This window comes from Corvus kubaryi, unplaced genomic scaffold (assembly GCF_017639235.1).
Source record: "Corvus kubaryi isolate FWS band 111438036 unplaced genomic scaffold, C.kubaryi_AGA036_p1.0 37328, whole genome shotgun sequence".
Lineage (NCBI taxonomy): Eukaryota > Metazoa > Chordata > Aves > Passeriformes > Corvidae > Corvus > Corvus kubaryi.
The window spans coordinates 687,948-700,724 of NW_024581106.1; the positions used below are offsets into that span (position 1 = coordinate 687,948).

At 35.7% G+C, this 12,777-nt stretch overlaps 1 protein-coding gene across 3 annotated transcripts in view; it reads right to left on the bottom strand.

Annotated features, from left to right (window-relative positions):
- Window positions 1–1,563: 1,563 nt before the first annotated feature.
- NDFIP2 (Nedd4 family interacting protein 2) overlaps window positions 1,564–12,777 on the bottom strand; it is a 47,216-nt gene continuing 36,002 nt past the window's right edge. For 2 of the 3 annotated variants that reach the window (XM_042029591.1, XM_042029593.1), the window contains 4 exons: window positions 11,234–11,358; window positions 8,176–8,242; window positions 4,879–4,984; window positions 1,564–3,117 (listed from right to left, as the gene is read on the bottom strand). In XM_042029591.1, the coding sequence (XP_041885525.1) occupies window positions 4,881–4,984; window positions 8,176–8,242; window positions 11,234–11,358 (296 nt within the window). In that variant the 3' untranslated portion in view covers window positions 1,564–3,117; window positions 4,879–4,880. The remainder of the gene's footprint in view (window positions 3,118–4,878; window positions 4,985–8,175; window positions 8,243–11,233; window positions 11,359–12,777) is intronic. The other variant, XM_042029592.1, reaches the window with a different exon arrangement.

Genomic DNA, 12,777 nt, shown 5'->3' on the forward strand with positions numbered 1-12,777 from the left:
GCCCACATGCAGTAGAGCAGCCTTCTGCCCATCCTTGCAGGAAGCATAGCCAGTGCACAGAAAAAGGAGAAGGGATGTGGAACTGGAAAGCATATGCTAGGGTAGAGAACATACAGATGGTAAAAGTATACTCAGAACTATAAAGAAAAAAGAATCTCTGGATGATGGAAAAGAACAACATACACTGGAGAAACAATACCATGGACTCTGCTGTTTCTGGGTAGCTGTGCACATGTTACTCATGCTACAGCATGATTAGAAATTTTTTTTTTTTTTTTGCCTTACTGAGAGAATGTTATTTCCATAGCAGAGGTTATTCATCGTCTCTCCAAAAGGCCAGGAAGCTATCTATAGTCATTTCATGAAATGAATGCATTTTGCTCAAGTGAACAATGCAAGCAACCACACAGGAGGGACTAATGCAGAGTATTATAGGAAAACATTCTCAAAAAGTGGAAGAGAGATTAAAAGGTTTCTGGTGTTATGATAACACACGAACAAAGCCACTTTTCCTCACCTGCTGTCATCATTCAAAGGGAGGGAAGCGGACACAGAAAGAGTAGGGTGTTGAAAAGGTGTTGCAAGTCAAGGACTGTGTCCATACTTTAGGTGAGACAGCAAAGCAGAAGCTTGGAGACAACCTCTGCTCTGAAAGAGGACTGAAAGTGTGAGTGACAGATCATTTCTGAAATGTGTTAATAAGTCCCACAGGCTACCTGAATCACATTCAAGATGTCAATCTTCTTGTGGTGTCCACATCAATAGAAGTAGATGACAAAACTGGAAAAATTATGATAATGCCATCTGCTCAAATAAACCAAAATTTTCTCTCCCCACCTCCCCTCTTCAGCTGTTTTTGCCCCAAGCTTCAAAGCCTTGTTTGCATTCATACAAAATCTGTTTACTTCACTGTGATACTGGAGCTTCTCCCCCTGCACCCCCAAGACACAAAGCAAAGCTGGCCAGGTGTCTCTAAACCACAGAGCCAGCTGCTCCAAACCAAGCTCACAGGAAATAGCAAGGAAAATATGCAGCATTTGACACATCTGGAATAGATTGCAGAGTCTTTGAAAATAGTGTCCCAGTTCCCTTCCTCCTGCTGATGAGATTTCAGGCTTCCAAAGTGATGCATCAACTATAGAGGATTAGACAACGTGTACATTTTTAACCCTACATATTCTTTCTGACCAAATAAGAATTTTTCCAAGGTAGTACACAAAGTATCTGCATGAAGCTTTCTATAAAATGCATGGATCAAACAGAAGTAATTCTACCAGAAGTTGCTACTTAATATGGGAAAATTGACATAGTTCAAAAATAGTACTAGTTGACTGTGGTAAGCATAGAAAATGAAGCAGTATCGCCTGCTTTGCATGGTTGCATTAACTCCTTAAAATAAATATTCTCACAGTTTGTTGCCATAAAATATGAGATGAAAAAGAGCAAGGAGGATTAGTTAGTACCTATTTTGCCAAGTAATTTGTCTGTAATTCGATGTTGACAAAAATACTGCAGTGTGCATTTTTTGACATGAAGTACAAAAAAAACCCAAAAAGCATTAAGTCTTAATTAGCAAAACAAAGCAATGCTTTATTATTCGCTTCTTTTTCATCTGGACAATGAATGCAAAAGAACACAGAAACAAACAGAAGTTTAGAAGGAAATATCAGTAAGATATTGAACATAATACCTAACTTTCTTCTTTCCTTAAAATGCTGAGAAGTAGAGGTGCCCCTAAAATTTTAGTCACTATCAGTTATCTCTGAAAGATTAGGAAAATGAAAATGTTTACATATGTATATTTTAAACATTCATTATAGATACAAAACTCAATTCAGCACTAGCTTAACACAACATAAACCTCACTGTTTTTAATGTTAGTAATAAAAAAGCAGAATTCTAATTAAAAAGAAAAATGGAGGAAACTATTTGTACTTTTTTCCTCAAAGGTGCAACCAACAGCCAATGTAATTTTGCAACTGAGATTCCAGTTGTACAAAGGACTGAGAGATGTCTTCTCCTATTTAAAGAAGAAGCATAAATTTCACAAACTTTAAAAGAAACCACACATGCATGAACAGTAGACAGTACCCCTTAAAGAGATGATATTTATAAGAACGTAATTGTATACCTTAAATGAATAAAGGGAGAGGTAAAATACACATTTTCTACTTTCAGAGCTTTAAGATTTTTTTCCTTCACAGATTACTTCCAAAATTACCTTGCATTTAAACTAGTTTGTTCTTATGAAATGGCAAAGTATTTATTCTATACAAGCATTATAAAGTGGTTGAATGATTTTTATTGAGAAGCCTTCCGTGTGGATGTTGTATTTATAGTGACCTCAAGAATGCAAACCTCCAAAATTACATCTACTACTAACTCAACCTTTAATAGCCAATTAACAAAAAATATGTATATAGCTCTAAGATTAAACAAAATTTAGAGAATATGCTGTTACAAAATATATTTTGACATATTTCCTAGGAAGCAATTAAAACAGTCATTTATGCAGAGTTATTTACAGGGGACTCAAAGTGTATCAGTTTTAGCACAAACCAGTACATTGGTTTGAATTTAATAAAATATTGGTGAATATATGTTTGTGACAAGGAACTCTGGGGTTTAGTAAACTTAAAAATGTTCTCTACAATCATTAGATGAATCTAAATTATATAAAAAAAAAACCTGCCTGAACCGGTTAATCTGAATCATTTAATGCATTTCATTGTACTCATAAGTTCAGATCACCAAGTCAGTGGTACATACAAGCTGTGAAACAAGTTACCACTCAAATCTTTCAGATACAACAAGCACAGATTAACTGAGTCTGACTGTACCTAATCTATACTTACAGAGTTTGTTCTTACTTCAGTACTATCTTTTTAACAAGCACATATACAAATGTGCTAAAACAAAAGGCAGCAATTATAAATATTTACTGGAATGACCAGAACTGGTACTTGAGCATAACCATCCTGTCATTCATTTTTGGAGCCATATTTTCACTAATTTATCTTCTGGTTTTAGTAGTCTTCTATTTTATTAACTTGGAGGGTTACAGATCATCTGGAAGTTTCACACCAGCATAGGAAAGGAATGTCTGTTCGATGCAGTCTGGAGATAAAGAAAAAGTTGTACTTCAGTTCATCACCGTGACTCACCAGAAGCAGCGTTGCTAAGTGACCAGCAAACCTGAACTGCAAGCAGAACAGCAGCCTCCCCACCCCCCATGTCAGGATGGGAGAAAAACCCCAAAAATTTACTGTTATTTTGTTATGATTTCAAAAGAACACCTGAGAATATTTTTTAACTGTAGGGGTGTTATTTGTTATTTATTAAAACTAATAATCAGTGTACAGGAGTCACTGTAACAAGGACATTTTAATGTGATAGCAATTAATTTGAACTTCTTGTTTCAGTACTTAAGATGCTTCAAGAACATAATATTTATGTGTTCAACTCTCTAAACACTACACAGACCTTATGAGCCCACAACCCATACATCTCAGTGGTGCTTACAGGTAAAGAAAAAATTCAAAGCCACTGAACTTAGGACAACTCATTAACTTCAGTAAATGCTGGGTTAAACAGTGTTTTGTCCCAATGCAGAATCAGAACTGCAGAAGAGCAAGGAATCCCAGAGTGCATTATCTTACACTCTCACTGTTCTCTTCAAACTACAGTTCTCAAATACCATTTAGTCCTAACAACTGCTTTTAAAATAGTATTTTTAAACAGAATTGTACTGAAAGCTAACAGATATTTTCAGTCTCACCTCAACAAATTTCAGTATTCTGAAGAGATTACCACAACACTAAGAAAAGAAGCCATAAAGGCAAAAAGGCAATGCTGCCATGTAGCTGCCAATTTAGATTGGTTACTAAAAGGCAATATAGGCCTCGGTTAATTAATTCACTGCATAATTTGGAAAAAATGGCACATTTAAAAGAAATATTATGTCACAGTTATGTTAACAGATTTTTTTCATGATCAAGTGTATACTGTATAGCACACATTCATCATTAGCTGTTGCTACATGTTTATCACTGTTTTATTGATCCTGTGACCGATCCTGGAGAAAATTTATAATAAACTTTTCATTTTTTTGCAGCAAACATAGCTTCTCAGGTATGTCAAAATGTCAAAATACAGTCTTTAAGCATTTTTAGTAAAGTGCAGAGAAATGAAAATGCTGCAATACTTGTTTCTAGGCTTAAATTTATCTTGTCATGTAATTCAAATAAAAAAAGTTGAATGCAAATAAAGACCCCTGGTTTAAGTTACATAGTGAAGTCCAATAAATCCACTTAACGGATAAATAGCATTAAAAAAAAGAGTGGATATGTGCCAGATTGATTAGTCAGCTACCTGAAGGATACATAAAGCACATTGTTGCATACACAATAATCATACTTGTACATGACTGTCTTAATCCAGTCATGTAAAGAGAGACAATACTCAACTATTGTTTGCATGTTCAGACCCATGTCAATCAGATTTAATATGCAGGCAGATTAGTGCTTCCTAACTTGCTGACAACAGGTTGACTACTAAAGCGAGTTTTCCAACACAAAGGACAGTATCCTGACAGCAGCAGATACTTTCTTGGGGAAAAACAACATGTTCCTCTTCATTTTTGTTACTGAAAATGAGTTCCAGGGAAGACTGGAGGCAATGAGGATGCATTATTTACCTTCAAATAAGAGACTTCACACATCTCCAAGCCCACGAAGAATATATATGCAATATTCATGACAGATGTTCAAAAACCATGCAACTTCTACTTCATGACAGAAGTTTGATTATTTATTTTTAATATTTCATTCTTCTCCATTTTTCCTGGGAAAGATAACCTCATCACTGAAAATTGCTTACCTTCAGTACAAGAAAAAAAATCTTGTTCTGTGAGCAGCTGCCATGCTTTCAGACATATTTCTGACTTTAAGATAATTAACAAAGCCTCGAAAGAACAGAAGGAGTCCTGAAAGTGTAGAAAATGCACAAAATTCAGTATATTAACATATATCCATACTATCCTACATTATTCTTACTAACAAAAATTTTTAATTAGCCTAAGAAGTAAATTGAAGACTTTATTTATCATTCACAAATTCACCAAGCAAGTCAACTTTTATCTTGTGATACAAAGATTCAATTTTATGGAAGCCTTTTCAGAAATGTTTAGTTTTCAGAATTTTCAGTTCAAGTATCATCTGCTAAAACGACTGCATGAAAATACTTATAAAGAAGAAAAAAAACCTGAAAATGGTCTGATTTGCAAATTCTTTTCAAGCAGAATTCTCAAAATAAATTACTAATGTGTTAGAAGACTACCTGGTTCACAAAATGTACATTTAGCAATGTATACAGTAAATGTACTGCAAGTCAAAAGAGGAAAAAAAAAAAAAGACATAGTAAGGATTGCTCTAGCAAGAAGCCAATAATGAATTGTAGAAGATTATGACTTGGGATTTAACCATCTATGAAAAAACACCTGTCCAAGAGGAGGAAGAACAATTGCCAAAGAAAATTACTCAACATATGTCAATATTACAGTTTTTGTCAACTCCACATTTCAAAATCCTTTAAAAATATTTACATTTCACTGCATTTGAAAGAATATTTCAGCTAAGAGGAAAAAAGATGTACACAATAGTCACAGAGAAGTTACATTAGCAATAATGGTACCTTGAAGATATATGCTTATGTGCATATACACATGTGCATTTAAACTCCAAAGGTTCAAATGAAAATCTACACCAAGATTTTACAAGTTCAGCAAAAGATTTAATTCCTTTCTTTCCTGCATTATGCACTTTTTCTTCCTGCTGTCCTGGATGAGCCCCTGATTTTTTCCAGTGATCATTTCTTCTCTAAATGATTTTTGTGGTTTTTTTTAACTTTACTTTTGCTTTTTTAAACCAAAGTTTCATCAGGACATGCATGCAAGCAAGAAAAAAAAAAAAGAGAAGACAACGGAGAATGCTCTGCTAACCAGCGGAACTTCAACTAAGCTGGACACACCTCTGTGATCAAGGTGAATTTTGCACAGAGAAGAAAAGCAGTAAGTTCTTGACCACAAGTCTACTACAAAACCTGCTTCTGAGAGGCTACCAGAGGAAGTCCCCCTTTCAACTGAAAAGCAGCTGAAACAGCAAAATGGGGGTAGGCAGCTCTTTAGGTGCTTGATAGCATACCTTCTGCATTATACATGTTGGAAAACCAGTCCAAGCTCAACCCATATTTTAAATTTCTCTGTTAAGGGAAGAAAAAAAACCACCCCACTCGCCATTGTCTTCCTCAATAAGAAAAATTGGCTAGCATTTAAATTTCAAATTTAGAATTGTCTCTCTCCAATTTTTTCACTGTACATGACAGCTCTTTGGAATTAGACCACTTTGCTTTTCCGCGACGCAGAAGCAGATCTTTCCAGATGCTGAAAGAAGGAGAGCGAGCAAAAACAGATCAGTGAACACCAGAAGAGAGAAGATAGCAGTAAGTGGGCTCAAGGGTGTCAAAGCACTGTGCAAAAGAAAGGCTCCAACTCATTCATTTCTGGAGGGATGCTGGACATACTACTTTGTGTGCTCTAAGGGAAGGTTATTGAAAACAACAAAATACAGATCTGGTTGGCAGTGTTCCTATGACATGATAATACTCCTCCGTGTCCTGATAATAGCTTTTTTGGGTTGAATCCTCCTGTGGCATCCTAGCAATCCCATACAGCCACTTCATCAGCTTAAAAACATTGTTGGTATATTTCATGCAAAACATACATAAGGGAATGCTGACTGTCGGATGCACACTGTATGCCTCAGAGTGACTTTTATTCCAAGGCATATTATAAACTTTGTGATTTAAAGAAAAAATAAAAAATCCTCAGACACATCAGACCAAAAATAAGGTTATCCCAAATTAAAGTGAGCTACTTCCTGAACATGTGCAAAAGACTAGTAAAAATAAAAACTACAGCTTTTTCCATAGACATGCGGGGGCGGGGGGAGTGCTAGGGGAAGAACACTAATTTCATCCTAGTGAAAAAAGGTGTAAAACCTCAGTCTCAGGCACCACAGGGCTTGGTTTTAATTAAAGACTTATCTGGAGATGTTTGTGCCTGCAAAGTCATTTCACTTCAATGTCTGTCTGTGCCTACAGAGAGTCATTTCACCTACTTCAATATAGTAACCTCAAACAATACAAAAACATTCAAGGGACCAATGCTGTGATGTGTTAAACATTTGCAGTTTCTACATATTTCAAGCAACCAAGTGCACCACAGCAGAGCAAGGTGAGCATTAGAAAGTCTGATGAATGCCCTTGAACACTAAAAGGCAGATAGAGAAAGTTTTAGGTAATGTTGTTTAAGACTTTTGGCATTTCTTGCAAGATAAATAGCAAGTCACAAACAGTCAAGATCTCAGAATGGGTGTTTTTTCTTAATTTACTCAACACTTCATTCTATCATTTGCTGTCAGCCACTTGCATCAATTGACTCAAAGGGAAGAGTGCCACCTACTGAACCAGCAACAGTTTAGCATGCTTCCAGAGCTGGAAACAGAAATTAAAATGCATAGCAGCATTCACTTCTGTAAAAGAAAATCATTCCAGATTCCATATTCAAATTACAAAATCCACAGTTGGAAAAAAAGTATAGTGGTTGGGGTTTGGTATACCTTCATTACAAACAAACAGAAGAGCAGAATTTGATGTGCATAAGACTTTGAACATGGGCAGGCAGAGCTCTTAAGAGAAAGCTGACATCATGGGACCACTGTGATCAGCAAGCATGAAGCCATTCTCTCATCCTACTGAGCAACTGCTGATGCAGTTTGCATTTCAAAGGACTCAAAAAGGACGTTTTGTGACCTGTGCACAAGACAGCAGACTCCACCTTCCTGGGTTCAGTCCTATTTCTTAAAATTACAAGTCTCCGTTTTACACATAATCACTTATGCAGAAGAAAATTTTTTGAGCTGAAGTGTATTTGAATAGTTCATAGTTTACACAATAACACTACTATGGTAACCAATAACCTCATGAATACTACAGAAATCAAAACAACGCACAAAACTATCAGCAGCTAAACATGTGACAAAACTCTTACTTACAATGACATGATTCATCTCTGAGTACTTCCACATCAAAACAGAAATTAATTCACCTGCCACTTACCAAGTACGAGAAATATCCACCAAAGCCAGTACTGCCCATTGAAATATCCAGTAAAATAATCTGAAAACTGAAATTCATACATGAGGCTTAGCTGCAGTAAGATAGATAACTAAGGCATATTTAATGCAAATAGAGAAAGCACAGAGGAAAAATGCAAATTTAAATAAAAGTAATGTATCCTACTAAAATGCAAAACTAGTATTTGTGCAGCAGTTTAATACACAAAACACTTCTAGTATCAGTTGGTTTGTGGCAAAGTCATTTAAAATATCTAAAAAATGTGTGTGTGTACCTACATAAAAATATATATATTAAAAAGGCACTTGTATTATTGCCAGTAATCCAATGTTTTTTATTATAATGAATCACCGCTTGTCAATTTTCCTTTTTTCCCCCCATGCCTGCCATGCCAAACACATTACAGCAGCCTGCTGCTTTAGATATTAACACGAAAAGCCACATTAGTTTAATCTTATCAGACAGGGATGTTCTGCTGACCCCACAAAAGAAGAGCTTTTGACCCTCTGTATACCCCCTACTGTTAATCGTTGCCACGAATACCAGCCCCATAAAGACCCCCAACTCATTAAAGTCTTTTCATTTTCAAACCAGCATTCAGTTCCCAGCAGCGAGCTGAACGCAACCAAATGAACCTTGAAGTGCCATTTCAACTGTTCCTTCGAGTGACCATGGCAGGCAGTTTTGTCCTCCCTGTGATGTGGGAGGCAGCTGGAGGGCAGGGTGTGATCGTACTGGAGACAGGTATCTGTGCCTTTACCAGACTCCAGACTTCATGCTTCACTGATAAAAAGGCTAATCAAATGTCTCTAAAACCCACACAAAAAGTAGAATGGGGACATGTGTGAAGAGTTTCCAGAAGGAATAAAATAACCTACTTAGCAGCTCTGCACACTTTCCATACACTTCCACCCTGCTATCATTCATTATGTTTACTGCATCCTGATAGTACTTCCCATTTGCCCTTTCTAGGACATTTCAGTATATCAACCAAGAAGTAGTGGGGGAGAAATAAAAAACCCTGCATGAACAAAAGAATGCCCACAAAACCAACAAAACATCAGCAACAACCAAAAAAAAAAAAAAAAAATAAATAAAAACACCACCAAAATCAACCAAACAAAAGATACTGGGTCACATATGCAACGAGATAAAAATCCAATACATTTAAAGAACTCTAGGTATAGCTGGCTCTTTTCTTCAATTAATCCACACGTTTTTTCCAGAATAAAGCCAAATCATGTGAATTCTTGGAGGGTTTAATCTTATATACTCTTCATTTCTATCATCAAAGAAAAAAATAGAACAGAATTGCTAAGTTGAACTAAAGAATTGCTATTTACATTATTCCTATATTAATACTCTATTCCTAGGATATTGACAACACATTGACAATGATCCCATCTCACTTGTTAGTCAGTATTTTCAATTCAACATCATCTATGTGTGTATATATATATACACACACATCAATACACTTTTTGAAAAAATACAATTTCATTTAACTGGAAAGAAGATTTACTAAAACCAGTAATCAAATACTTCCCCACGTGCCTTACTCTCCTCAGGCCGAAACAGCCATGGGTGCAGAATTTCCCCAATAGTAAAACTGTGCTTTTGCTCCCCCTGCTCTTCCTTTTCCCCAGTAAAAACTGATACAGATCAAGCATATGTGAATTCAGGCTGTTTAGACACTAAAAAGTTTTGTACTACTGAACCTGAGTGAAAAAGGGTGACACAGACCTTCGGAAGAGCTTGAAAGAAAGCAACAGAACAATTTGGTGCACATAGGCCTGCTTGTGTGTCACCATTAAACTGGCTTTCAACACACACCTCATGGGCTTTCTGCTCTTGTCTCTAGGAAGAGAGACAACAGAGCAACAAGATGATCTTCACTATGAAAAAACCCCACCCCTGAGGTCTTGGAATCAGCCAGCTCTAATATTTTTGAATTAGTAGTGGATTGCATACAATAATTTAATTATAGTCTAGAACACAGTAATTCCACAAGGAAGTTTATTACATATTAATTTTTATGTTTGTTTTGAGCACATTTTCCAGCAGAGAGGAATAATAAAGCTGACATAATGAGCAAGTTCTGCCCTCTGTTTAGCATGCCTTAAGGGAAGCTGAAAATATCCCCAATGAATGCATAGTTGAAAAATTTATGTCTCTTCTCTCCATTAAGATAAATTCCATCTCAGCCCCTGAATTCCAACAAATACACCAGAATCACATCTGGTCCAGCAGCATTCCCCTGCTCTGAATGAGCAAAAAGCACATTAAAAAAAGCTCTAAGAAGGATGCAGTACATGTCCAGGAAGGACCATGCAACCTTTCTGCAACTTTTTTACTATCATGCTAAAATCAAATCAAGTCACTAACACACACACACACAAACAGGGGAAAAAAAAAATTTTAAAAAGTCATGGATGGAAGAACATAGAAGTTATCTAGGTTATCCAAGATCTTTTTCTTCATAAAAAGGGATGAGATTTTAAATGTTGTGTCTCACAGATATATAGAATTCAAGTTCAGAAAGCAGCATTACATTTCATCTAGCATCCACACTTAGCTAAGTAACTTGCATTTGGCTAATACAGCTTTTGGAAAAGTATCTAGTTTTGCAGTGAAGACATCAAGAATCAAGCATTTAAGATGGTAAAAATGTGACTAACTTAATATTCAAGTTGGATTTGATCCCATATGTATCTTAAAAGGAATAAAAGAATCAAATACAAGGAAGAAATGCTTTCTTATATTTCCTTCCCAACAGACCAAGACATTTATAAATCTTTTATACAGGACACTGTAATACCAGTGATATTTTAGGTACTTGCTCCACTTTTTCTGTAGATTCTTAAATACCTGTGCAAGGAATGAGTCATTCTGCATTTATTTTAGTGAAAATGTGAACATCAAATGCTATGTCAGGTAAAAAAAGAAAAAATACTTATTTTTAATTCCCTTATTATATCCTTGAATAAATTGTTATGGGTTTGTTCTACAGAGTCTGTACAGTGTGAATCAAGAAACATACCCGTACAATGAGAATCCATTTGATCAGGGAGAGACCAAATCCACAGATTGCACCATACCTTCCAGCTATGGTATTTGTTATACAGAAGGATAAACAAAAGCCAATCCAGTTGAAAATAAACGCCACTATAAAATAAAAGAAACAGTAGCTTCTGTTAATCTGTATAGCTAAGCAAACAGACTTAACAGTAATTTCACTTTTAAACTACTAAGGACATGCTTACACAGTCAGTTAATTCCCTTCCGGTAATTCAGCCTTTCAGAGATTGACTTTGAACCCAGACATTCCCCATGGTATAGTCACTTAATGACAAAGCAAATGGTAAACAGGCTGGAACCTACTACTTTACACAAGCGAAAATTCCAACATAAAAGAAAGTATTGCACTGCAATAGACACCTAAACAGATTATACTGGACATGAAGGGTAAATTCACAAAAAGGACTATAACATACAAGATTTGGATTAAAACAAAGAACCACCCTTGCTACACTTTTATAACCAAAAATACAGTTATATGCACACATACGTGCATGTATCAACTTTATCCAGTTTGGATCGAACAGAATAAAACTATCCACTCTTGCTCTGTAAACATAGGATAGGAAGGAAGATAAGTTGAGAAGCTGATGTTTCATGGGTCTCCTTCAGATCTATATTCATGTCTTCTCTTTGAGATCTATATTCATAAGACATAAGAAGCCTTGGAAGTTTTACGCAGAAGTTTAAGAAATCAATGAACAAAATAGGACATTGAGCATAACTACCACTGCAGCTTCAATTAACACTTTTACACAACCCCCAGTTTAACAACTTAAATTTTCATATCTGCAGATGTACTTGGCAATCAGCATCATCTGTATTGACTTCAGGTTGCATACATTACATCAGAGTGTGAGCATTCACAATTAGGGGAATGTCCCAGCTTGGGAATCAGTGAGGGCATATAAAAAGAAAACCACCAAACAGAAAAGCTGGAGGAGCTGGTAGAAGGCGGCACTCAGGAATTCTAGAGAGGACATGACAGTGGAAAATTGAAAACATTAGGGAACTCCACAGTAAACACAAGAATCACAGAGGATGGAAACAGGAATAAAAATGGGGCAGAGGGGAACAAAACCCCTGCCCACAAATCCTTCATGTTTAAAATCCCAAACTTAGCTACATAAAATTCAGACATTAAATCATGACAGGAAAAATAAGTCTGTCTCTTCAGTTAAAGTTTGAACAAGAACTAGGAACAGAAAATTGATCAATAGTTTTCTTTAATTAAAGCATTTTGAAGTATTATCTATAAAAAACAACTATTCTTATACTTTAAAACCTTCTTACAATTCTTCCAATAATCCACATGAAGATGCAATGATATGCTCACAAAATTAGTCTGTAAAACTGCAGCAGGATTCCATGAACTGTAAAGAAACTGAAGTTCCAAGAGAAGTTTTGGAAGGCTTCACATCAACATAGTCATTTAGTACAAGTGAGAAATTTTGCTTTTTAAAAGCAAAAAAAAAAATTTTTTTTGAAATTTTGAAATATTGCTTT